This window comes from Gambusia affinis, linkage group LG01 (assembly GCF_019740435.1).
Source record: "Gambusia affinis linkage group LG01, SWU_Gaff_1.0, whole genome shotgun sequence".
NCBI lineage: Eukaryota > Metazoa > Chordata > Actinopteri > Cyprinodontiformes > Poeciliidae > Gambusia > Gambusia affinis.
This window is the reverse complement of record NC_057868.1, coordinates 17,594,003-17,620,381: the sequence shown is the minus strand read 5'-3', so window position 1 is coordinate 17,620,381 and position 26,379 is coordinate 17,594,003. Positions and strand designations below refer to the sequence as shown.

General features: G+C 39.9%; 2 protein-coding genes across 3 annotated transcripts; one reads left to right on the top strand and one right to left on the bottom strand.

Annotated features, from left to right (window-relative positions):
- The first annotated feature begins 6,718 nt into the window (after positions 1–6,718).
- LOC122840454 (olfactory receptor 14A16-like) lies at positions 6,719–7,849 on the top strand. Its single transcript, XM_044132903.1, has one exon. It carries the CDS (start codon positions 6,719–6,721, stop codon positions 7,847–7,849), a length of 1,131 nt encoding a protein of 376 aa, XP_043988838.1.
- A 4,429-nt stretch (positions 7,850–12,278) lies between these two features.
- si:rp71-17i16.5 (phosphatidylinositol 4,5-bisphosphate 3-kinase catalytic subunit gamma isoform) lies at positions 12,279–26,379 on the bottom strand. 2 transcript variants are annotated; one of them, XM_044121288.1, is made up of 13 exons: positions 26,292–26,379; positions 25,948–26,183; positions 24,537–25,744; positions 21,940–22,573; positions 21,758–21,823; positions 19,078–19,303; positions 17,454–17,548; positions 16,478–16,621; positions 16,295–16,385; positions 15,884–16,014; positions 14,444–14,555; positions 14,095–14,252; positions 12,279–13,092 (listed from the first exon to the last, which is right to left on the bottom strand). In XM_044121288.1, exons 2-13 carry the CDS (start codon positions 26,164–26,166, stop codon positions 12,835–12,837), a joined length of 3,342 nt encoding a protein of 1,113 aa, XP_043977223.1. In that variant the 5' UTR covers positions 26,167–26,183; positions 26,292–26,379; the 3' UTR covers positions 12,279–12,834. The 2 variants fall into 2 exon arrangements, with proteins under 2 accessions (XP_043977223.1, XP_043977232.1); XM_044121297.1 differs by having other exon boundaries at positions 26,297–26,362.

The window sequence follows — 26,379 nt, the reverse complement described above, 5'->3', positions numbered from 1 at the left end:
CAATTTGAATCTGAAAGCAAACAAGGTCAGTGGTTGCACATAACCCTACTCCAGGCACAATTGAAACATGTTACAAATACAATATTTTACTGTTTATAAAATGAGGATAATAATAGTTGGATTTCTTTTTATATAACACCATGTTCCAAATTATTATGTAAGTAATATTTTCTTAGATTTTCTTAAATGGTCAATGCAAATGATGGTCAGTATAATTTTCAAGCCATGAACTATCCATCCATCCATCCATCCATTTTCTGTTCACCTTTTTCCCTAATGGGGTCGGGAGGGTTGCTGGTGTCTATCTCCAGCTACGTTCCGGGCGAGAGGCAGGGTCACCCTGGACAGGTCGCCAGTCTGTCGCAGGGCAACACAAAGACATACAAGACAAACAACACACTCACACACACACCCACACGTAGGGAGAATTTAGTGAGACCAATTAACCTGACAGTCATGTTTTTGGACTGTGGGAGGAAGCCGGAGAACCTGGAGAGAACCCACCATGCACAGGGAGAACATGCAAACTCCACGCAGAAAGATCCCCGGCCGGGAATCGAACCCAGGACCTTCTTGCTGCAAGGCAACAGCTCTACCAACTGTGCCATTGTGCAGCCCAGCCATGAACTATTACAGTATGAATCAAATTTTACTGAGTAAGCTCCCCATGAGAACAGTATATTTTTCAAAAATAAAAAACTTAAAATGCACTGTTCCAAATTATTATGCACAGCAGATTTTCTAAACATTTTATAAAGAACTGCAAACGGTCCTTCTTTGGATGTGCAGCATTAAATGTTCACATGTACTAAAATCAAAAGGTGTTTCAATCAAAAGCATCTTAACAGACGAGTTACATGTTAACATAAAACCTTCTTTGATATCACAACACAATTCTTGATCCATTGAACTTGTGAGTTTGTCGAAAGTTTCTGCTTGAATTTCTATGCAGGATGTCAGAAAACCTTCCCAGAACTGCAGTTTTAATATGAACTGCATCCCACCCTCAGATCTTCTACTTGAGGAAACTCCAAACGCTCTCAATAGGGTTAAGGTCAGAGGTCAGAGGAGGATGGTGACCACACCATGAGCTTCTCCCCTTTCATGCCAATAGCAGCCAATGACACAGTGGGATTCCTTGCAGCATTCATTGTCATGCATGAAGATGATTTTGCTACTGAAGGTATGGCTCTTCTTTTTGAACCATGAAAGAAAGTGATCAGTCAGAGGTCATTTTAACACCATCAGGGACTCTGAAGGGGCCAATTGTCATTAAAAGACTTCTACAAATCTCCCCATGATTTTAGCCCAAAAAATGACTCCACCACCTCCTTGCTGACGTCACAGCCATGTTGGGATGTGGTGGCCATCCACCACCAATCCGCTACTGCGGATCCAGGGTTGGACAGCAGTCATCAGTGAACAAGTCTGTTTGAAAATTAATCTTCATGTACGGCTGGTCCCACTGCCACAGTTTCTGCTTGTGAGCTCTGGTTAGTGGTGGCCGATTTGTAGGTTCATGCACTGCAAGCCTCTGGAGGATCCTCCATCTTGAGGTTCCAGAGGATCCAGCAGCTTCAAATAACTGTTTGCTGCTTTGTAAAGGCATTTTAACAGCTGCTCTCTTAATCCAATAAATTTGTCTAACAGAAACCTTCCTCATTATGCCTTTATCTGTACAAACCCATCTTTGTTCTGAATCAGCCATAAATCTCTTCACAGTACAATAACACTTCCTTTTTCGTTAAATATCAAATTTTTTCATATCTTGTCATACAGCACTAGACTATCTGATGATTTTTGTCAGCAGAGAGATCCTTTCTCTTTCCCATGTTGCTTGGACCTGTGGCCTGATTAATAATGTGGAACATCCTTCTTAAGTAGATTTTCTTTAATTGAGCTCACCAGACAAAGTAATCAACCAGCTCTCTAAAATTAATTATAGATTCAAAGAACCCTGACACACAATACCATCTATGAACTAATATAGATGGTATATTATTTTCATGACACTTAAGTCCAATTTGCAAAATAATTTGGAACACGGTGTAGAATATGTTTTATTATTAAGGTGCTATTTATCACCTGCGATCTGATGACAATTATATATTTACCTATAAGCATAGATATAAAAAAATAAATTGATATAAACTACAGAAAGTTTTCAGTGACATAGGAAGAATGAAACGATTTGTAAGCCAATTAATGTATTTTTCCAATTGTCATTAAAAGACTTCTACAAATACCCGTAACATTGAGCATTTGCTTTTAGATTTGATCTGATTGGGTTTGTCTTCACACATGTTCAGATTATGTTGATGTCACCTACATACGTTCAACATAATCTGAGATGTCAGTGATCACAGCATTCAACAGTGGTTAGGTTTAGGTTAGGAGGATGCCTCGGCTCATCACGGAGAGGATTTGTACCCTGGGAATTATCAAGAGACGACGACAGTCTCCATCACTGAGCTCATTATATGGAGCCAACCAGCTCAGCTGATATCCGGTTTCTCTGTCCAGCAGCCGCCTATAACATGACAGGTTGCCTCCCTCACAAAAGGCCCCCGTGTGTTAATGTGGTTCAAAGTCCGGTGGGTTTAGTTCTTGACTTACTCAAGACCTGACTGGTGTTTACATCTGGGGGTAAATAAAATTAGTAATACGATTAAAATAGTCTTTTGGGTGGGGATGAGAAGAGTTTTTTCAACTTATATTTGGACCACCTATCTTGAAATTGCCCTGCAATAATACAACATGTTAATATGCACTACCTGAAATGAAATATTAAACATTTGAAATAAATCAGTCTGTATGTAATGAATGAATATAGATTTTGAATGAAATTACTAATTTAAATCAACTTTATCACGATATTGTAATTTTATGACCAACACATTTAGCTATATGTCAGATCGTGCAGAACTCGTTTATAGGGGCAAAAAGAAAAACACTAATTGCTCTTGGAGGGCCCCTGGTGGCCGCGGAAGGTCGCGCTTTACCGGTAGAATGAGTTGCCGTGCAATGTGCTCTCCTCTTGTATTCCTCCAAAGTACAGGAGGAAGATGAGTCATCAGAACAATGTCGCACAAAAGTACTCATCCTTCAGAGATGGACAAAAGAAAGAGGAAAAAAAGACGAAGCTTTCATGTTTCTTGGTAATGTAATGTTTGTCAAAAAGATTTGTGGAGTGGCTAGTAGAGAATTAGCTTGATGGCGACCTTGAACGGTCCAGTTCAACTGAGTTTTAATTTTAAATGAGTAGATTATCTTGGTTGCTCTATAGGTTTCTGAAGTTTTTGGGGTTTTTTTTGCGGGGCTCAAAGGGCATTGTTTATGTTTTGGGCAATTTGAACGGACCCCCTTTTGTGGAGGGGTCCGTTTGATTCCCGGCCTGAGGTCTTTCTGCATGGAGTTTGCATGTTCTCCCTGTGCATGCGTGGGTTCTCTCCGGCTTCCTCCCACAGTCCAAAAACATGACTGTCAGGTTAATTGGTCTCTAAATTCTCCCTAGGTGTGAGTGTGCATGCGTGTGTGTGAGTGTGCATGCGTGCGTGCGTGTGTGTGTGTGTGTACGTACAAGGTTGTTTGTCTCTTTCTATGTTGCCCTGTGACAGACTGGCGACCTGTCCAGGGTGTACCCCGCCTCTTGGCTGGACATAGGCACCAGCACCTCCCAACCCCACTAGGGACAAGGGTGTTAGAAAATGGATGGATGGGCACTGGACTGTATGCGTTTCTGACCGGGAGCGGACAGTGTGTTGAAGAGTTATGGACCGGACGTTTTGGAGCGTCTGGTTCAGAAGAGCATTCCAAACTTTTGGTTGAAATGGTGCATTTAATTTCAGTCTCCAGTACATGCAGAACACAGAAAACTAAAGAGATGTTGTGTCATAGTCAGAAACAGAGGCGCCGCCAATTTATCTTGAGGAAATAAATAAAAGTGCAGAAGTTAATTAGACCGTAACATGCGTTGCACAGCCAATGCATACGCGGCTCCGTCTGCATTGGCTTAACTCACTCTGCGTTTTCAACATTATGGGTAAAGAAGACATTACCCTCCCGGCCCAGAAGGAGAGCACAGCAGACGTAACATCTGTTCGTTTCAGAGAAGCGAAACCACACACAAAAATTCTCGTAAAAGCGCACACCGGACCACGTACAGGATAAAAAATCTCGCAGAGTTCAATTGATCGGTTTGGATCTGACAGATGAACTAGCACAGATTTCTCTGCAGATGCGACCAGGAGGAATTTGTAAGGCTTTGCGTTCAGACCGCAGCAGGTGAAGTGCTGGTAATTTAAATGGAGTCTTTCATTTCATTTATTGTAAGTTATTGGGGCCACAGTCAGTGGTTTTTGTCACGGAGAAAAAGTTAGATGACAATGTGTGATGGGATCTGGATTCACGGTGAATATGAACCAAACCGCATCAAAATGCAGCTAAACAGCCGATGTTAATATGATTATAATTTGATGGGTAACGACTAATTTTTTAATGTTGTCGGTCGAAATGACGGATAACAAAAAAGTCTAGCGCGTCCTCTGATCTGAATATCCTTCATCATGCGTGGCCGGGGGAGTCCAGTCATCATAATCCTCATCAGCTTCTCCTTACTACTTGAATTGTTACACATTATCATGCTGATGACTATTCAAAGTATTTTCTTTCTCTTTCTTCTTCCTCTACTCTTTTTAAAATCTAAAATAAACATAAATGACTAGTCAATACACCATAAAGATGGTGGTTTTAGAATAACTACTATTGTGGGAAAAAAGCTAAATTAATTTTGAAATTACATTTAATGATAATTATTGAGTAAACAGAAGCGTGTTGCTGAATTGTGGCTGATATGACATTGATTACTTTATAAAAAAATACACATTACTGATCAGTGATAAAGCACCTTAAATACCTGCAGTATTAAATATGATAAGGACATTTTAGCACGATTCAAATGTAATATAACAAAAACATTTCTAAGTAATTGTGCATTATTTCAAGACATTATACATTACTTTAAAAAGTGAATAACAATATTATTTTTACTGTAAGTTGTCTAAAATTGACATGCGAGATGACAGTTTGAAAAAATGTCTGCAGTACAATGATAATCCAGTAGATGGCAGAATACAAGTCTCAAATTGTATACAATAGGTTTTTTTGGTAAGTATTGATCATGGTGTAAAAAATAGAGACCACAGACACTTATTTATCATTTATGATATCATCAATGGGCACATCTGGTGAAATACCTGAAATCGCACCGTAAACATATTTCCTGGTATCTAGAATTTCCCCTCTCACATTCTCCCTCAGGACTTTTACATTCAGTGTCCTTTGTTCTGTTCAACATTATTACAAATGATCAATAAAGACCTGTTTCTTAGCATCTTTACATATTTCGCTTTTACAACAAGTGAGTGGATTTCTTTAGTAAGTTTTATCAGGTTCCACTTATGTCACCGAAGATAGAAGCTGCCACTCCTAACCCATGGCAGGTCCAATGGCAACCATACCGGTTGTGGCAGGCCAGTGGCAGGTGGAAGGTTCACTGGCAAGTCATGGCAGGTTGTTGCAGCTGTAGCAGGTCAACTGGCAGGTCGTGGTAAGTGACGCCGGAAGTGCTGCTATAGCTGCCACTGCCATGATTTAAGAGGTGAGAAATATAAAATGCTGAATACTTATGCTCAAATTTGCATAGAGATTAGCTCAAATGTTGCAGAAATCTTAGAATCTAATGTTTCCAGTCTATTTCTTTAAATGCAAACTCAATCGACTCAAGTTAGAGTAGAAATAATACTCAAGAAAAGAAAAAAGTACAATGCTGTAAACCTAAGCACCTTTTTTCTCAAGTTACTCAAGTAACCCGTACAACTTCTGTGTTGTACACTTTTGAACACAGAAAACAAAATGAGTAGCCTAATCTTGTTAATAAGCTCGATATATTGGCATTAGCTAGCTAATATCAGCATCGGCCAGTCTACTAAGCAAAATTTGGTTTATCTCTGCTAATACTCCACAGGATTGCTACAGTCAACAGTTAGATGATTAGATCATTCGCACACCTATTATAAGCTTATTACATCTCTGATAGTGCTGTTTACATTATATCCTATATGCATGTATAATATAGGAAACATTTATTGTCCAGTCGATTTATGAGCACCAATTTGCTTAATTTTGGGGAATCGTGATCCGCCGGTACATGCAAACTGCCATGTAAGTATCTTATCTTATCTTCCTCAGCAAAGGTTTAAAAATCAGCCACTGCCCTCTTCTGCTTTACAGTGAGAGTTTTGGTTGACTAGGTCATATCTGCACATTAACAATAGTGACCCTAATGTTGCCAACTCAGTGACTTTTTTTGCTATATTTACAACAATTCAGACAAAAAAAAAATTGGTATCAGTTAGAATCAAAATCAGCAGATCAGGCTTTTTAAAGATCTGTAATCGACGATCGACCAGAAAACTGCAATCACCAGCTAGACACGCTGAGGTAAAAAAGAAAAAAAAAAAAAAGTACTTTTTTTCTTTAACCCAGTGGCCATTTTTATGGCCAGGGGGGCTGACTCTGGCCAGGTAACGCCCCCCAATGCCCACCCATTCCGCCGGAACTGGATCAGAGTATAAAACTGTTTGGATGGATGCAGAGTAGAGCAAACAGAGCCTTACTAACGGACACAGCTGTTCTTTGAGAGTTTACCTTGATGAAAATGGAAAACGTTTCTGAGACGCTGATATCACAGGCAGGAGACATCAGTTCCAAGTGCCACTCCAACGTAACAGACTGGCGCACAGCGGGAGACCTTTTCCATTCCATCATTCCTCACGGACTGGCGGTCCCCGCGCTCATTTGCGTTTTTGCTTTTCTGACTCTTTTCTCTTTACTGGCCAACCTGTTCACTTTGTACACCATAGAGCAGTCGGAGGATTTCTCCTATCTACCGCGGTTCATCCTCTCCAAAAGTCTGATCTTCAGCGACTTGCTCCAGACCGTCACCTTCGCTCCCGCGATCATCAACTCGCTCGCGCGGCGCCAGACCATGGCGTTCAACATTTATTGCTACTTTCAGCACGTCGTCAGCGAAGCCACCATCTTCTCCAGCCTCACCACCACCACCTGCATGGCCCTGGAGCGCTACCTGTTCGTGTGCTACGCCCTCCAGTACACGGTGACGGTCACCCGGGAGCGCGTGAGCAAAGTCCTCGTTCTCATCTGGTTGTACTCTGCTGCCATCGGCGTCGTCAGCTTGAGTCTGGTGCTGAGTAAAGGAAAGCAGGAGAACATCCCAGACTTCACCGTGGGGCTGCTATGCGAACCGGACATCATTGAGCAGCACGTGGGTTCCCCGCGCGCTCTTGCTATATTCCGAAAAGTTGCCGGTTCCCTCACGCTGCTACTCTGCCTGCTGGTACACGCCTTCTCATACTTCAGCATGTATCGCAACGCTGTTGTGCCGTTCAACGAGAGCAACGCCGAGGCGCGAAGGACAGTCCTCTTCTTCTGCGGGATGCTGTTCCTGCAGCTGCTGCCGCTGCTCATCAAGGTTACGTCGGACGCGCTGGAGTTAACTGGTGTCATCGAGATGTCTGCCGGGTCTCGGGAGGACTGTCTTGCCGGCCCCTCAGCGACCGCGGCGGGGTTCCACGTGTCCCTGCTGGTCATGCTGCTGGTTCCACCCTGCATCAACCCTCTGATGTACGGACTGCGGAGCGTGGAGCTCAGGAAGGCGCTGGTCAAGCTGCTCCGCTGGCGCGTGGAGAACAGAGGCAACGAGGATCGGCCGCGTGAGATGATACGGCTGAGGAACATTGTGCATCCCAACCTTCCTGACGGGAGTTAGACAAGCAAGAGACCAATACAGTGTACATTACCAGGCTTTAATCACTGATGGGTTCAAATCTATTTGCAAGTCAAAAGTGGCACAAATTAAGGAAAAACAGATTATTTATTTTAATCTACGACAGATACATTAAATAAAAATTTATCTTTATTTAATTAATATATTTAATTATATGCATAAATTATGAAACGCACAATCAAATAATGCTTAACTCATTTAATATCAGTTAATGACAACTGACTCATCTCGCTCATCTCTGGACACTCAAACGCTTTAAAATGAAGCGAGGCTGCTACACACAGGGGTCAGAAACCCTTTCGACCACCAAGGAGAAGCTACAGCGACAGAGACGGACGGAGCGGCGGCTAGAACCGGCAACTCACTAATCACAGGATGATCTTCTACCTCCTCGGCCACCGTCGTCCCGAATGTTATTTAATATTGGTTGGCTATTCAAACCAAACATCTTGATCAAGCAGATGCCGTGAATGTCACTTTATTGAAATAATTCAATATAGCACATTTGTAATTATGCATGTTAACAATACAATAATATTTTATTTGATAAATTTCTCATTCAAATATTTCATTGTCTATCAAATTATACAAAAGTACAATAATTTACACGTAATTTATGTAACAATGACAATGAGAGGCCAGAATGCATATCCACTAACTCACCTCTTAATTCACATGATTAGCCTTACAAATTGTAAGTGTTGCACACTAGTACATTGAATATAGATTTTATATATTGCAGCATATAATTTCATCATTGATGTCTGCTGAGCCTCACCGCTGTGCCTCAGCTCCGATTAACCAGGAACCACTCTCTAGGAGCAGAGCTGAAATTAGCTGGTTAATCAGTCCTCAAGTAGAACCTGCATTAACTGTTTAACTGGCACGCTGGGCGTCGCTTGCAAAGTGGAGTTTTAAAACAACCTTACAGTAGTGGAGGTTGTCTTATGTTCTACCCAGTGGCCATCTGTCTTCTATGCAACCTTAAATATGTCAAAGTAACTAAACTTGTGTTTATCACGAGCAAGAGAGAAATGTAGCAGCTCTACGTTACCCTATAGTTTATGCAACCAGAAAAAAGCACGGTGCTAATTTTATGATCTTATTAGAAGAACTGCAAAGCAGAGATGGAAATGTTTTGCACTTTGGATATAGTCCAGGTTAAAGTAAGGAAAATGCATTACATTATCAATGTGAAGTCCCCACAGAGACAGAAATGTAATCACAGCATTCTGAACCAGATATGGACACAGACACTCAAACATGCACAAAGACACAGAAGTTGCCAGATTTAGTTTGGTGAAAAGTTTCTGAGTTTGTTTCTGTTAGTCTCTGAAATAACAGGAAGAGCTCCATTCAAGTTCATCATGTAAAAAAACAGAACCGTCGTGTTAAATGTTCTTCTGAAAGTGTTATCTGCTCGTGAAGGTGTTCTTTTTTCAGGCACAACTCTGAATCCAATCATGATAATGAGTCATTTTAATGTGATGATTTCTTATTTCTTTCTCCGAGGTTCAGTGAAGTCTGGATTGAGTAAACAAAAATGGTATTTTTGTGTAGCAGTTAAAAAGAAGCAGCTAAAATAGAAAAACGTGTATTTTCACAGCAGTATTTTAAAGATGTGTTAGTGTTGAAATATTTTATTCCTGAGATAAATGTAAAGACTTTGAGAAACCTGTGTGTTTGGTTTGACACTGTTTGAGCACTTCAGTAAATTGCAAGTGATGTTGCTTTATGCAAACCATGAACGTAAAACTGTGATAAAATCTGACTGAAGATCCTGTTTACAGTCATGCCAAGAATCTGCAGTTGTGACAAAACTGTCTTAATTTATCTGAAAAAGAATAATAGATGATGGGTGTCTAAACTCATAATTGTTGTGCAAGTGCAAACCTCTTAACTTTGTCTTGGTGATTTTACTAGCAGATGTAAAGATTTATGTATGTAAAAAAATAAATGTGGTATGTTCTGTTTAATGGAACTAATTAAAATATGTTTGCATTAGAACTCTTGGGAGGTGTCATGAAGTGCGGTATCTGAGGTAGTGAGGCAGACGCTAGACCCAGATGAAAGTGCAAATGAAAAATGTTTATTGGCGAAAATGTCCAAAAGCAATCCAAAAAAAAAACAGGCAGCACGGCAGAGCAAAATCCAGGGCTCAGCACCGGTAGCACTGGATACACGAAGGACAAGAGACGTAACAAGACGTGACTCGACGTACACAGACGTAGGACCCGACAAAGACACAGAGACACAGGTGACACTAAATGCACAGAGGGTAATCAGGGAACGAGAAACCTGGGAACTAATCAAGGTGAGACAGGACAACACGGAGACTCAGACACACAGGAAACTTGAAATAAACATACAGAAAAACATGGAACCTGACAGGAGGTTCCAATGCAATGTGTGCTTTAAGTATGCTTTTGTTGAAAATAAAAGTGAAAATGCCTAAATAATGCCCATAAATTTAGCTTTTGCCAGTTATTTTTAAAATAATTACAGAGATGCCAAACAGCGTCTTTCTTTTCACCTCCAACTCAGACACTAAAACCTCTAATTCACACTCACTGAAATGTTCTTTTTGTTCTCCTGAAAGACCTTCCCATGCTATGAACTGTAATCAGAATTGTGATAATAATAATAATAACAATAATAATAGTAATAATAATAATAATAATAATAATAATAATAATAATAATAATAATAATAATAATAATAATAATAATAATAATAATAATAATAATAATAATAATAATAATAATAATAATAGTTGTGGTCTAAGAGATAAATTCAAATGATTGATTCAATCAGTCATTTGAAGGATGGAAGCCTGCAAGGCTTTCTCTGTAGGTACAAACACTGTCAGCATCCTTAACAAATATCTACAATCTAAACAATAATGTTTGTTCAGTTAAATGTTCTTCGTTTACTTCAAGTAGTCTACTCTCTTTTTTTGTAATGTTTCTTTTGGCCCCACTGCTTCCCGTACATATCTGTGTGGATTATCGATGTTTTGTTTTCTTCAATTAGATTTTAGTCTCTGCTCGTTGCCAGGGCCGTCTAATCTGCCCAGGGCCTTCAGCAGGCCTCCGTCCGGCCGGCCTTCCTTCGGCAGGCCTCCGTTCAGCAAGCGACAGCGGCGGAACAGTTCATAGAACCAATCAGCTTTCAGATTCGCCTCACGCGGCCTGCTCCAAGGCGTGTAGACGTGAATATATGACAGGCCGATTTAACACAAATTGGGTTTTACCGCAGATATCTGAAATTGTTTTTTGACTAGACGTGTCAGTGAATTAAGATATCTCTATTATATTTTTTGACTAGACAAAATACATACAGTATTTGAAATATCTCTGATTAAATTCTGACTGTCAGATTTACAATTGAATTGTATGGAGCCTTCAGTTCAAGATATCTAAAATGAATTACTGTCTGAAGCACATATCTCAGATATCTACAATTAAATTGACTGGTCATGGTAAAGTAAATTGAAGATATCTCGTTCTTAGTTTTGACTAGTTATTGTAATAAAAGATATCTTCAGTGACACCATAATTCAAGATATCGAATGTATTTCACAACTTTTACATCCATTTTTAATTCTAGATATTAAATATGAATATCTAGAATTCTAACTTTTTCTTCTCTTGCTTTTTCTTTGGTTTGTTATTTTGTTTGTATTTCCCTTTTAATTTCTGTGCTACATAACTAAAATTATCTTACATAGTCAAAAATCCTTTTATGACATCTGCAAATCAAATTAGAGATAAATTTAGTTTGGCAGGTTTTTTACTTAAGATATCTTAAATTAACCATCTGATTAATCAGAGTTACATTACTAATATCTTGAATTAGTATTTGTTGGGAGGCTGGGTTGTGGGCTCTGTGTTGGGTTCTCAATTTCCACACTTGTCCACCAGAGGGAGCCAGGCAGCAGCTGATCCACTGGAGGGTGGACTGGCTGCGCTATCAGAGGCAGCTGGTATCTGTCAGCCTGATCCGCCTGAGAGCCAGAGGGGCCTGAGTGTTTGCCATCAAGCCCCCTGCGTTTGTGCGATCTGTGTCTCCTCGAGTTTTTGGATGACATATACTTATCTGTTATGGACTCCTTAAAGTGGTGATTGGTAAATGAGGCGTCAGGAAGCGTTTCGACACATTCCAAACTGTATTGATATGAAGTTGATACTGTGTCACTGAATGCTGACACCAATGGGGGGGAAATTTCGGGGGTGACCGAGGGGCGGGGGGTCCGGGACCCCCACTCCTCCCAAACTTGGAAAAGTCTTGAATTGTCCTCCTCCACCCCCCCTAAAGAAATCATAAAATAAACCTTTGTATTTAAACAATATATATGAAATACAATATGTGAAAAGGCTAAAGAAAGAACGAAATAAGTCAGCCAAACATCGAAGAAAAGAACTGAAAAATGATTTATTCAAAGTGTTCAAAATAAGTGTGATATTTTTAATACAAAAAATGGCTTGATTTCCATGAGAGGCTAGATATATAGTTAGATAGTATATTGTATTAGTTATTTCCCACTCTTTATGTATGCTATTCCATATGTGACATTTACTAACTGCAGATGTCTCCAAATTCAGCTTTCTCACAGCTCTTTGCTCAAAGCATAGTTATTTCAACTCTCTTGGCAAAAATGATATTTCCATCTGAAGAAAAGTGATTTGGTGACACGACACTGTCACCACTTGGTCCAATACACACTTTATGAAAATATCAGAAGCCACGCCCCCAACAAGAAATAGAGTGCTGTGTACATCCACATGCAAAAAAAAAAAGAGTCAACTTGACTGAATTACAAAAAGATGACGAAAGAAAGAAATGCGTCTCATAGCCTGACAAGCCAGGCGTGATTCAGAGCAGTCAGACTAGACGTTAATCACAACATCAATTTCTCAAAGCCTAAATACAAATCAGACATTTCGCTTCCCCACTTCCTGCACTTTCTACTTGATGCCTGCCACCATGTGGATCCACCAGTTGGCCTGCACGGTCCAGCCCAGGTGTTCACACTCCGCGATCCGCTGGAGGAAATGCTCCTTGGCCCCAGCCTCAGTTTGGTCCTCCTGCAGCGCCTCCCGCAGGTAGCGCATGTCCTCGGCGGCACTCAGCTCCGGGATGCCGGTGAGCAGCATGAGGGAGAACAGCGTGACCAGCAGACGGGAGTGGGAGCGCAGTAAGAGGTAGGCCTGGGTGCAGGTGTCCTGATACAACAATATATATATATGGGAAAACATGTGGAGGGCACAATTAACTAATAGTCATCTATCATATGCAACTGACGGATTATTTTAGTAATCTGTTATTCTAACAGTTGACGTAACCGGACAAAAAATGGACACCTACACCAAATTGTTTGTGCAACTACTTAAAGTTATTTTACTCAATATTAGAAATTTATGAAAATGCTAGTAAGAAGTAATGAAAATCAATTTTTAAAATCAGAAAATAAACATTTTATTGCCTGAATCGCAGCAACACAGCATTTCTGTAGTAAACGCTTGATTATTTATAGCAAAGGAGACATCTGTATTAAAAATACTTCTAACATCAACACTTGAAAAGCTGTTAACATCAACACAATGTATGGCTGGTGTCTATTGTTTTAACGGATTAATCTTCGAATAGCAACAAGTGCTTATTGGGAAATTTGATTTATTTGAAAGAATTTGAACCAGGGGAACCTAAAACTGTCATTTGTTGTTTACAAAGTGGTTTTTTTTTTTTGTCTTAAGAACAAAATGTCTAATTTTTTTGTACAATTTTAGGTTAATTACTTCTCTAAATATGTTGTTTCAACAATGGGCCATTTGTTAAGTCGGGATACTCTAGTTAGCAATTAATTATTAAATTAATTAACAATTATTTTAATAATTGATTAATCCTGACTAACCCGATTAATTGTTTCAGCCCTAATCATTAATTTGCAGATATGTGCACATGAAAATTGAATTCATGGGTAGTATAATTGAAATAAATTATTCAATTATTTTAATGAGATGAATAAAAAACTATGAATTGGCACATTTCAATCTTTTTCATATTTCAAATAGAAGTGAATTGTATTGAACAAAATTTAAATGAAGAAACAAAAGCAAATCTTTATAATTGCTACACAAAAGGAAGTAAAGGATGACTCCACTTCTCACTGCTTTAAATTCAAACATCTTAAGCCCACAATCAGACACAGAGTGAGATCTTCCTACCCTGAACCGCTGCAAATAGAGGCTGTTTCGACCTTTGACCCTGCCCATCACATATAAGAAGTCGGGTGTGAGGACAAACGGTGCCCGCTCCCTGTTCACGCCAAGGAAGTGCTTCCTGTTACCCAGGATGTGACCGAAGTCGATGTGGAACAAGTTTCCTGTGAGGAGGAAGGAGAAAGAAAAATCAGTCTGGTTTCATCCATCACAGAGCTTCATTCCTCCTAAGTGTTTTTTTTACTCTATCGCTTTTTCAAAATTATTTTAAATAAACATTTATTTAAAAAAATGTGTTTTGTTTTTTTAATTTATTTTATTATTGCACACACATCCAACAGAACTTGCTGCTTACCTTGGTCTGTGATCATGATGTTGTCGTTGTGTCTGTCTCCTATTCCCAGGACGTAGGTGGCCACGCAGTATCCTGCACAGGACTTCACAAACCTCTCCACCGTCTTATAGTGCTGCAGTCACACAAACAACAGCAGTCTGAGAGCAGATGAAGCAGCACGTCTTCTAATCTTCTTCAATTCTTCCCTGGTAACAAATTCAGTTTCTATATGATGATTCTTTAGGGATTAAATTAAACTAAATAGGTATCTGCAGAATCTAATCCTCTAGTGCTGTCACCAGCAAACTATGAAATCCTAGGAGCCATTTTTGCCTTTAGTCTAGCAAAGTATGATTGGTTTAGAGGCACCAGTGTTACTTGACCCTTTTCTTAATTTATTTATTTTTTAAAAGACAACTTTATATTTTTTGATAAGTATCTACTAACCCAGTTATGTTTCAGTTTTTAAGTTTAAAAGCAAAGGAAAAAAAATCATTTGCAGAAAACAAAAAGGTTCTTTCTGTGAGATGTTTCAATTTATGGAAAATGAGAGAAAAACATAATGACAAAATAGATCTGAAACAATGTCGCTGCTTTTTTAGTGTTATTACGTCATGGAAAATTGATGCATTACAGGGGGAAAAAACCCCATCAATAAGCAATTCTTATTAAATTTATGTTGAAGAGCCACTTGTGGCTCCAGAGCATCCCTGGCATCTCTGCCATTATTCAGTATTCTAAAGCTCAGCTGGCTCTCATGGATTCCAAGGTCATGTTAAAAAAGAAGCCATTCATAAATTAATTGGATGATAAAATTAAGTTCAGATACTAAGGAGAAAATGACAAATAGTGGACAGAAATGGGTCTTCCAAATGGACTATAAGAAACATCATTTCAGCTGGAAAGAGGATGGAGGACCATAAAGTTGATGATTTGGAAAGGCCTGTTGGGTTGGATTGCATAGACGGACCAAAAGGACACATTTTATATAATAAATATTATTAAGCACAATAATTGACTGACTTGAAATTGCTTGAAATTGACAAAATGTATTTTGTTGTTGTTGAAGATTTCATCCATGGATCTCCACTTAATAGTTATAAAGACTCAAAAATGAACCTTGCAAAAGAATTCACATCCCTTGAAATTTCTCTGTTCTGTGCATTTCATTATATTTTTATGTAACAGACCTACACAAAGAAGATCATTGGTATTAATTAGAAGGCAAATAATGCAAGGAGTTAGACTTATTTTATTTTACAAATAAAAACCTGTAAAAGTGTGTCTGAGTCTACCGGACACTGTCAAGGCTTAGTTTTCTAATTTTGCACTGTTTTAATCAATTTAAACCTAAGCCTGGTTTTACTTAGTAGGAAATGTTTTGATTTTTATCAACAACCAAAGGTTTCACTATGCTTTCAAATCTGTAGTGAAAGGTACTTCTGCTTCTGTTTCACTCACTATTTCCTGGAGTGGACACTTGGACTTGAGCCACTCAAACAGAGCATCGTTTCTGAAGGCCCCAGTCGTTCCGCCGTGGCTTCTCTGCACCGCAGCAATGGTCGCTGCGTTCCTCACTATTTCAATCATTCCTTTGGAAAGAGATGATTTAGAAACCCTTTGAAAAAAATCAATTTGTGTCAAATAAATATTGAATTTAAAAGTAAAAATTCCCTTTCATCTGGAAACCTTGAAAAAGGAAGTTGCCTTTGAATGGACATAACTTGACGGACTAGTTTGTTAGGTGTTTTTCATCCCGTTCTGACCATGAGTTCTCTCTTCATAAGTAAGCTTTCAGCATTCCTGTGTGCCTCACAGAGTAACAGAAAGCATTCCTTCAAAACAGAATTGTCTAAGCATAAAGAAACACACCAATGTTTTGTCCTGTGGAGATGCATCCATATGGAATCAGGTTAAGGTCCAGAGATTGTTCCTGCCAGATGGACTCCATTACCACCAAGGTCTAAACACGAAAGCAAACAAATCCACGATAATCCATTCAAATGTAGAACAATATTCTTCAAGAAAATTAAAGTAGCAGATGATCTGTGTGACCTGGATGACCAGCATGTCCTGTCGGAGGTCGTCTCCCTCTTTGAAGATAATCCCGACGGGTGTGCTGGAGGTGGGCGATGGCATTGGTGAGAACTCCAACCACAGAGGCTTCTTCTTTGAGGCCATCACTTTGCATTTGTCCAGCTGCAGCAGAAGGATTCAGAAAAAGTCCCATTAGTTTTTTTTTTCTTTGGGCTCCAGTTTAGTATCTGCTTCATTTCAGCCCCTGTAAGATGCCTGGACCAGCCCAGTTCTTAACCCATACATCCTTACTGATCTTCTCCAGAGGATGATTTGAAATTTTTAAATGTTGATTCCTCAACTAAGCAAATTATTTGTTGTTTGGCTTCACTTGTTCTCTTTTTTGGTCTTTACATCCTTTAATAAAGGTTTGCCTGAATATTAAGGACTGACTAAAACTCAGATTATCAGAAATATCCAAGGAGCCCAGTGGAGAAATGAAGAGAAGAATTCTGGATTTGCACAATTTGGAAAAGATTTTTAGAGCTAATTTCAGCAGAATGTCACACGAGTCACCACTTCACCATGATCTGGTAGAAGACCCAAACTCTCAATGCTTTAATACAATCCAATACAATGTTTGGCTTTTGATTTATTGTGTTTATATTTTAAATATTTCCTTGTTTATTTGTATCAGTGTAGATCTTGCCATCTTCTATTCGGTTCCCTGAATTGATTATTGTTCAAAAGGTCCAAAATGGAAAAGTTTCAATTCAATTCAGATTTGTCCCAGAGGAGCAAGTTCAGTTACTTTCACACAATTCAGACCTGATATTGGCCACATGTCCTGGGTAAAACTAGGCTGTTAAGACTGATTATTATGTAAAAGTCTAAACATCTTTTGGTAAAGTCAAAAAATAAAACCACAAGACTAAAAATTGTTTACTCAGCATGCCATGTGAGCCATGCGCACCTCATTTTCTAACACAAAGAAACCCACTGTAACAAGACCTACCAGAATCGTTCCCACTTTGATGCGGGGGTCAAAGGGCAAGAGGAATTCGTTTGGCAGATCACTGCTTCTGAGGAGCTCCTGCAGCTTGAGTGGAGCTGAGAAAAAGCAACGACACAGATTAATTTAAGAAAAAAACCCTTAATGTTGAAACATTCATCAGCCTGTTTGCATACGACACATGCTGACTGTGTTTGGCAAATCTGTGGTGTGAAAATCTCTACTTTTGCTAAGTGTCAGGAGAACAGCAGGTGTGAAGAGGGTTTCCTCTTAACAGATGAGCCTGGTCCGACTGTGTGGAAGTGGGATTTTGTTAAGTTTACACAGAGAGACATTTTGAGATTAGACAAAAGTCAAGATAAAAATTATATTGCATATCAGAAGTTCACAAAAAGGTTCTGTTCTGTTCCACGTTCTAAAATGAAGCATAACCTCAAGTGTAAAAAAAGAAAGAAGGTTATCATTGAAGTCGGCCCCCACTTTCTTCAAAATTCAACGAAATTGGTGTCAAGCATTTGTGTTTTGTTCTTTGCTTTAAGAATGGCCAGTTACATTTCAGCTGTCAGTAGTTTTGTCACAGATCTGAGGGTTGGTGCTAGGAATGGGAAGGTGGGAAATGCTGATGGTGTCGGATTGCTGGTGGTTCTCACAGGACCTCTCTCCTTCCCCACTTGATTTGCCTAGTGTGCCCAATGTACTGGGTGACACAACAGTAAAAGTTGGTTCTCTCACTGGTGTATCCAATTGGCCATATAGGTTATGGAGGTTATGGCTCTTTCTCTTGGCAACCATCGCCCAATTAGCTGCAGAAATCAGCATGTGTTATTGGTCCAGGTCGTGGCAGAGCTGGCTCTTCCTCCAGGGCTTGGTTCTTCTCTTGAATTGCATTTCTCTGTTCCACTACTATGTGTGCTTGACAATGTACTTTTGACTTGGCTTTGTATCTCCAACGGTTGTTTTGGCTTCCTGATGGATCCGAAGTCCATCAATCCATCCTCAGGTTGTTCCGTCTTGACTGTCTCCATTAGTAACCATTTAAATGTCTTTTAGGACACGATGATTGCAGCTTCACATTCTGTTAGCAGGTCATTGTCTTCAGTAAGAAACTGAAAAGGGCTTTTGCTTAACTTCACTTCTATTAAATCCGACTTTCAGATCATTAAATAGAACCTATAATCATTTTATATTATCCCCTTTTTCTTTCTATAGACGTCTGGATGAAAGGCTGTCCTCACAAACTCTTTTCTAAGAGCGCAGCATTAACTCTGACACTAGACTGACCAAGGTGCCATTTTTATCATTCACTGTTTTACTTCCAATATAAAACCTTGACTTTTATATCCCATAAAATATTATTGCTATTTTATGGGATCAACACACATAATGCAGTGTGTAATTGTCAAGTAGATGACAAATTATTCTATCCATCTATTGTGTCTACCTGCTGGTCCTTGCTGGACAGGTTGTCAGTCTTAACTGTTGTCTCCAACGCCTCTTAATAGAACAACCAACTACCCTCAGATGTCTTTGAATAAGTAACAGCGTCCTTATTGTCCACATGGGACACTAAGGACACATAAAAGCTTTCAGACACCACAAGACATATTGACTTAATTGGATCTCCAACCTGAGGAAGGAAGATCTGTTTTGTCCGGGTATAATCTCTTGACAATCATCGCGACTTCCTGCAGGGCCTCCACCGCCTGCACCTGCTGGGTGAAGCTGTGGATCATGGCCTGACCGCAGCCCAGCAGGTAGGCCTCCAGAATCACTGCCATGCGTTGGCGGAAGTATGGGCACCCTGCGACCTCACTGCGCACGTACCAGAAGAAGAAGTGGCCGATTCTCTTGCTCTGGAGAGAAAGAAAAAAGTAAGATCCTCAGAGAAACAGTTGTGTATGGCAAACATTTTCAACATTGATGTATTGATGGGGTGGAGGCTGAAATATGCTTTTGTTATTCCTGACAATGTCCCATGAGGATTTTCTATGCTTTTATGCCAACGTTTTAGTAACATCTTCATAAACCATAACCATAAACCTCTGCCTTTTTTAACTCTCTGCAGCAGCCAACTAGAAGTCATCACAGCATCACTCCTCTACTAATCCTTTAAGAACGTTTTTACCAGCGTTGCACTGAGAAATGGCTCATATGAGGAGTTTGGAGCTGCAGCTCAGAGGAGGAGCTATGCCTCAAAGACTAGTGCTATGGCTACCCTGGTGGCGGCGCAGCTGAATGGTTGCCATGGAAAATTTTTATATTTCTCAAACGTGTGTGAAAGAAATCAAGGCAGGTATGTTTTTGACAAAGGAATAACGTCACAGAAAGTAAAACTCCAAAAAGTTGATTTTCTGCCCCTTGAAGACGCCGTTACTTATTATTTCTCACTTTGCAAATGATTGCAGTGAGGTCCAGAGTTTCGTTTATTCCTTTTCATTCTTTTTTCATTTAAAAAGAAAATGCTCATAGAAAACATTCAATGAGTAAACGCTGCTTCCTCCATTAGAAACACCATGTGATTCCCTGAGCTGGTGTTTACATGTCATAATCTATTTCATCATTCTGAGAAAGCACACAGAATACCCAGAAATTCTATTTTGACAAAACAATGATCTAGTGTTAATTAACGTCTCTCTCGAAAGTTGACATCTTTTGAATAAATGTACCTAATTTAATTAACTTGCAGCAGGCAAAGCAAGACGGAAGAAAAAAGTTCTAACCTTTCAAATGTTCAAAAATACTCTTAGCGTTGTGAAATCCACATTCGCTGTTATGTTATGTACATTAGTATATCTTTGCCATGTAAAAGACAACATCATGATTTATACTGTAATGAGAATGCATACAACCTAAACATTTTCACAAAGTGTGGTAATTATTTTACGGTATAAATATAAATTCACCTGCTGAACCAGAAAACTGCATAGTTCAGATGCTGTCTGCTTCTTTTTCTCATTTAAACCTCACAACAGCTAAAGCTTAAATAAATCAATGGAAAATATACAGTGAAATTAGCTAATCGAAATCTTGATTTTTGTAAAAACAAAGGGTCTCATTAGGTTCAAGAGGGTAAGTAGAATATCAGCAGGATCACGTCTAAGAATAGAAGCGCGTTCAGCAGCTTGCTGCTCTGGAACAGCAGCGTTCTAACACATGTCAAGAATGCAATTACTAACCCATGACTTTAGAAAAGAAATTATGTCCATTAGTCTGGTAAGGCCATCAAAGCCGTTCAAGTTCTATGATGTAAAAAGATTCTACAGTGAATAAGTTTTCTCTCTTCTTGTGAGAAAGAATATTAACAATGACAGAACATTTAAGACAGCTGCTCATTTTTATTGAAGTGGCTCTCAGATTTACCCCAAGGTCAGCCACTGACATGCTTAGGAATGAAAAAGAAAATGGTTCACATTCTACCTGGCTTATTCCACATGTTTTCTAAATTCCAGTTTATTGGGAGTCCATTTAGAAAACATCTAACACTATCAGGTGTTCTCACATCTGAGAGTCCAGGAGACTCGGTTTGATTGGGGACCAAAATTGCAACATTTTTTTCATTTTCTGCTTGTGTGGTCCACTTTCACACTGCACTGTGTCAGATAATCTAAACCCTTTGTAAAAACCCACTGCGCCAAGAACTACTGAAGGAAACAACATGAAAACCTCGGAAGAAGTGTTTACATGTTACATGACATGTAAACAAAAATGGAGTGGCGTCAGATTGTGGCAGTTGCAGAATTTCTCTTTTGGCTTTGGTAAAAGACCACAAGCCATTTCTGCCTTTATCATTACACTGGCATGTTTGGTTTGGTTATATTTGCCCAGAATGTTCTGCAGTTTGTTTACTGCTTTTGCAGCTGTCTCAGGTCCGCTTGCCGTTTACATCTGCAGTCACATGCACATTCACACCTCCCAAAATGAGCCGGACTTTCCAGGCAAACAAACTGGAGTTTGATTAAAGCAGACACATGGCTGGTGTGAATGCAGCCATCTTTTAAAAAAATAATAAAAAAAGGTTGGCTGTTAGTAGAAAAATGATACAAAATATAGTGGAAAATCCTCAGTAGAGAGGTTAAACACAGAACCAAGCTGTTACAATGCTTCTGTTGAAGCACAGACCAAAACTCAAGATTAAGCCAAAATCTATTTTTCCCATCACGGTATTCATCCTTGAAACTTAATACTTTAACAAAATATTTCTTTGAGTAAACAGAAAACAATTCAAAGGTGCAGCAGCAATAAATCAACAAACTGTTGCACAGTTTCATTGGATATATCAAGTGAAACAAAAAAATCCCACGACTCACCCGCAGAGCTCTTTGAATAAGATAACGAGCAAGAAAACTGTCGTGGTAAGGCTCCACCTTCAGGGTCTGCAAATACAGAAAGGTTTTGGTCACTTCCTGGTTGTCACTCAGTAGATTCCAATCTAAAAGGGAGCGAACTACTGTGTAACTCTGCATTTTTCACATGAAGCTCACAAACATACCTGCACCAGCTGTAGCAAATATTTGAGCACATCACCATTGGGTAAACTCTCCAGTCTCTTTACCGCTAGTTTCCTGACAATCTCATCTGGGAAATCCATACTTAGCAGCTCTAGCGCCACATGCACATCCAGTTCCCCAGGATCCCAGTTTCCCAGTAGCCAGTGCACGTCCTCCACCACCCTGCGATCCAACCAGTTAATATTGCGCAAGAAGTGGGGAAGGTTGCAGCCATACTGGACACTCTCCTCCCGAAACCTCTTGAGGTAATCCCTCTTGGTGTTAAAGACGGGTGATGGAGACCTCAGAGTTACCTTGTCAGTCTTTGGAGGCAGAAGAAATTTTCCGTGTGGAGAAAGGGAATCAGTGGCGGGTGAAGTGCACTGGGTTGAGGATGTAGATTTGTCAGGGAACAGGTCAGAGGTTGGACTGTCAGACTCATCATTGTGGCTGAAGGTGTTTGGGAGGACCACAGGGAAGCTGTAGCGGTCTAGAAGGAAGCTGATGGCCATGGATTCATCTATATGTGGGTTTGTAGCGGAGGACAGCTTATCGGCTTGGTAGGTGATGGCTCCGTCCTCCAAGTCAGGATAGGACCACATGTGCAGGGTGTAGGGACCCTGACTCAGGACAGACCTGTAGGAATGAACAATCTCATCAGAGTTCACTGGCATTTTTTAAACTGTGCTGTTCACATGCATTTAAGTATGTTTTGACAACAACAACAAAAAGACAACATTTACTATAAATTCTCATTGAAACTCAGAATTTCATCTCCCCAACTACATTCTCATGCTCATTCTGGGTGGTGTTAATGTGTTTCCAGTCTTACAGGAATGTAAAGTGGCTCCAGTTTCTCAGTCTTCCTGGAGTTCTCCTGTAATCTGAACAAGCTTTTGCCAAGAGGCCTGATCATAAACCCAAACCAGCTCAGTTGATTCTTTTTAATGTAAAAGACGGAATCGACTCCAGCCTCTACTGTGATCAGAGTAAAATCATAAAAATAAAGACTTCTGACTTGATTTTGACTCCTGGCTTAAGACTTGACTCCTTCAAACATGTATGAGCAGGAACGGCTCTTGGCAGAGGGCACATATGTAACTGCCAAGGGCGTTTATATACATTTATATTTTTAAATGTCCTCTTGTCATGTTATTACTGTAAACAGATCAGGATAATGTCACTTTGAATTAAATAGTGAAGAACATAATCTTTGCATCCTTTTAAATGACACTGGTGACCCGTCCATGGTAAACCCTGGACGGGTAAACCCTGGACGCCTCTCACCCATTGACCACTGGAGATGGGGGACCAGCACCCATCACGACCCTGAAAGGAATAGCGTACATGTATGGGTGTGCATACGAGCGTATGTATGGGTGTGCACAACTATGTATGTATTCCTATTAAATTGATGTTTATGGAACCTTGTTAAATCCATACCAGAAAGAATCGGGACAGTTTTTAGGGCGAGATGATGTCCAAGATGTACAGCCGATTATATACCTCCTTAGATAAGTAACATTTATCATTGTGTCTTTTAATGGTCAAAGTAAGAACACCACCATTGTTGAATATATAAAGATGTAAAATCTTCTCTAATATTCTGTATTTGATTTTATGCATGTCTTCCCCATGAATGAAACATTGTCATAAATGGGGAAAAGAAGTCACTTGTTTAACTTGTTAAACAAGTAAATGGCTTAAGAGGATAAAATATTGCTTTAGAGCAGGAGATCAAAAGTATAATCCTGAAACCTCTTTTTGTTTTGTTTTTACAGTTCATGCTGTCTCTAAAATATGTTGATTTAATAAGATTCTTTACACAGTTTACAGTTGGGCTCAGCTTCATTCACTACATGCCAGTCTGTTGACCCACTTGCTCCATTGTTTTGATATTGTAGCCCCACATTTCCCAGACTAATGTACAGACTAATGTTTCACAGGCACAATGTGTTCAGAGTTCTCGTTATTTACAATTTACACATTAAATTAGAACCTCTATGGATAGTACACTTTTTTCCTGCTACCTTTATCATAATAAGGAAGGTGAAATCTTAAGAGGTTTCCAACAAATGCACTGAAAAGCTGCAGTAGGGCTAATTTAATTAGGCTCTGCATAGGAAATCAAGTCTGTGATTCAACAATGTTATGCCCTGAAGTGACATTTTATTAGGAAAATACTGCATACTTTAATACCTACAGAGTCTTTATCAAAACCTGCAACAGTTTTGATGTTATTGAGTTGCAACATGCAAGTCCAAACTGACAAGGAGAAGAACACGGATGGTGGCAAGATACTAGAGAGAAGTCACACAGGCAAGGCTGCCATACTCAGGCTACACCAAGACTAATGACCACCACCAGCAGGCACGGCGAGTGAAGAGTTTTCACAGAGGCAGACTGAGACAGGATCAAAGCAGCAACCCACTGACTGCAGGACAAAATCCCACCACCGGTGTCACCGTTGTACAACGTTTTAATGCAAAATACAGAAAAATCTAAAGATTTACTAAGAGTAATACTACAATATAATGCTAAAGTAGACTGAATTAACTCTAAAAGTTAACTAAAGTTCTAAAAAGGTTCTAAAACTCACCGGTGATCTATGAGAAGGAGGTTGACAAAGTAAAGGATCTTTGTCTTTCCTTTTTGCGTGTCTGTATGCTTGTTGACTGAAACCTTGGAGTCTCTGGAGAATCCTGGCTTTGGGTCCCTGGTTGTTGGAGAGACGTCGCCAGCACAGGCATTAATGGTAAAGCTCAGCTTGACTCCACGAGGGAGGTCCCGAAGGAGAATGTCAAATTCCAGCCACTCATTCCAAAGTACTTCGTCTCCAAAGATCTTGGGAAGGGAGGATACTGAGCAGAGGACTTTGCCGCCGTAAAGTATGGATGCTTCAACATAGACAGACTGAGGGGGCTTGTTTGGCAGTTGTGGAATATCAAAGCCGAGCAGTTTCACTCTGAACTTTCTGTTGCAGTCCCACAAAGAAATCATGAAGATGTCATCCAGATCTTTGCCTAGGAGACTCAGATCATCATGGGAGCTGAACTGACCACTGAAACCATCAACAAGTGGCCAGTCTACAAATGTGACAGTGTCTGCAGCAAGTTGTGAGACAGGAACAACAGAAAGGTGGAGATCCTGATTGGCTTTCAAACACTGTCGAACCCAGAGGAAATCACAAAGACTGTTTTCACCAGACAAGAACTCCTCCCTCCCTGAGAACTTCAAAACCAACTCTTCAGAAGTGTTATATTCGACCCGTTGATCTGCCATAACCCTTCTAAAAACCTCAAGAAGAACATCTGGAGTTGCCTTCAAATTAACCTGTATGCTGAAGCTGATCTTGCTCTTGTAGTGCAGGGTGAGACAAAGCTTCCTGTTTAGCCATTCTTCCAGCTCATTAGGGATGGGTGCCTGGGTAACCCAGGGCTCTGTGGCATACAGAAACTCATCCCGATTCCTCAGCTCCAGCCTTCGTGGAGATGCCAGCTTCCTGCGGGTGAGTGTAAGTTCACCAAGTCTGTCTGACGCCTCACTGTCCAGGTCATGTCCAATCAAGTAAGTCAAACACTCCTGTTGACTTTTCCTTTGTTCTGAATCACCAGACACCAGAGGCTTTGCTACTATGTGCGCCACTAGACACATAGAATCATCATGTGACCATGGAATATCTAAAGTCCGGATGATCTGACAGTCATCATGGGCTTCATACCAGTCGTCCCCTCTGGCATACAACAGGATGTATTTCTCAGGATCCAATAATGCAAATGGATCAGGATGGCAGTTTTGTTCTTGTGCCTGAAAAGATACAGACATTTCAGCACTGTTCATAACACACCAGATGGAAGTAGCCAAAAACCATACTCAAGTAATAGTGGCACTATTTAAAGTCATGTTTACTCAAGTTAAAGCAAAAATTAGATGTTTGAGAAATTCCACAAGTACGAGTAATAAAGTATTTCATTAAAAGTCTCAAAAATCAGCCACAACAGTGAATGTACCTTCATGTAGATGCGTAGCCTCAACTGGCTGATGGTGCACTGCGCAGGGAGGATGACAGTCACAGACTCATAATCGCTGTCTACACTGATGCCTTCGTCAGGCCTAAACTCACAAATAAACTTCAGGTTGTTCTCTGAGCCACCTTGAGTTCTCAGTTCAGTTGGGGAGCCGACACAATGTGGAGGATCCATCAGATTTGGGAAGACTGCAGTAGCCATTGCAATATTAGAAAAACCTGAGCAGAAACAAAAAGACATTCAAGGGTTAATGTTGATAACAATAGTTTTCAAAATGTTGAAAATAACACAGCAAGAAAAAAGCATGGCAATTATAAGACTTTAACCTCACAAAAGCTGGTGCTGAGTCCCTGAGAGATTCCACTTGTATGTTAGTGAGAGACTGTCTTCCTCTTTTTATTACTGCTTTTGAAC

Excerpts from the sequence above, each read along its gene's own strand:
- si:rp71-17i16.5 (XM_044121288.1), bottom strand. The coding sequence starts at position 26,166 with ATGGCTACTGCAGTCTTCCCAAATCTGATGGATCCTCCACATTGTGTC. Across the intron at positions 17,549-19,077 it reads AACAGATCTTCCTTCCTCAG|CTCCACTCAAGCTGCAGGAG; the intron begins GTTGGAGATCCA and ends GCTTTTTCTCAG. Across the intron at positions 14,253-14,443 it reads CATCATGATCACAGACCAAG|GAAACTTGTTCCACATCGAC; the intron begins GTAAGCAGCAAG and ends TCCTCCTCACAG.
- LOC122840454 (XM_044132903.1), top strand. The coding sequence starts at position 6,719 with ATGGAAAACGTTTCTGAGACGCTGATATCACAGGCAGGAGACATCAGT.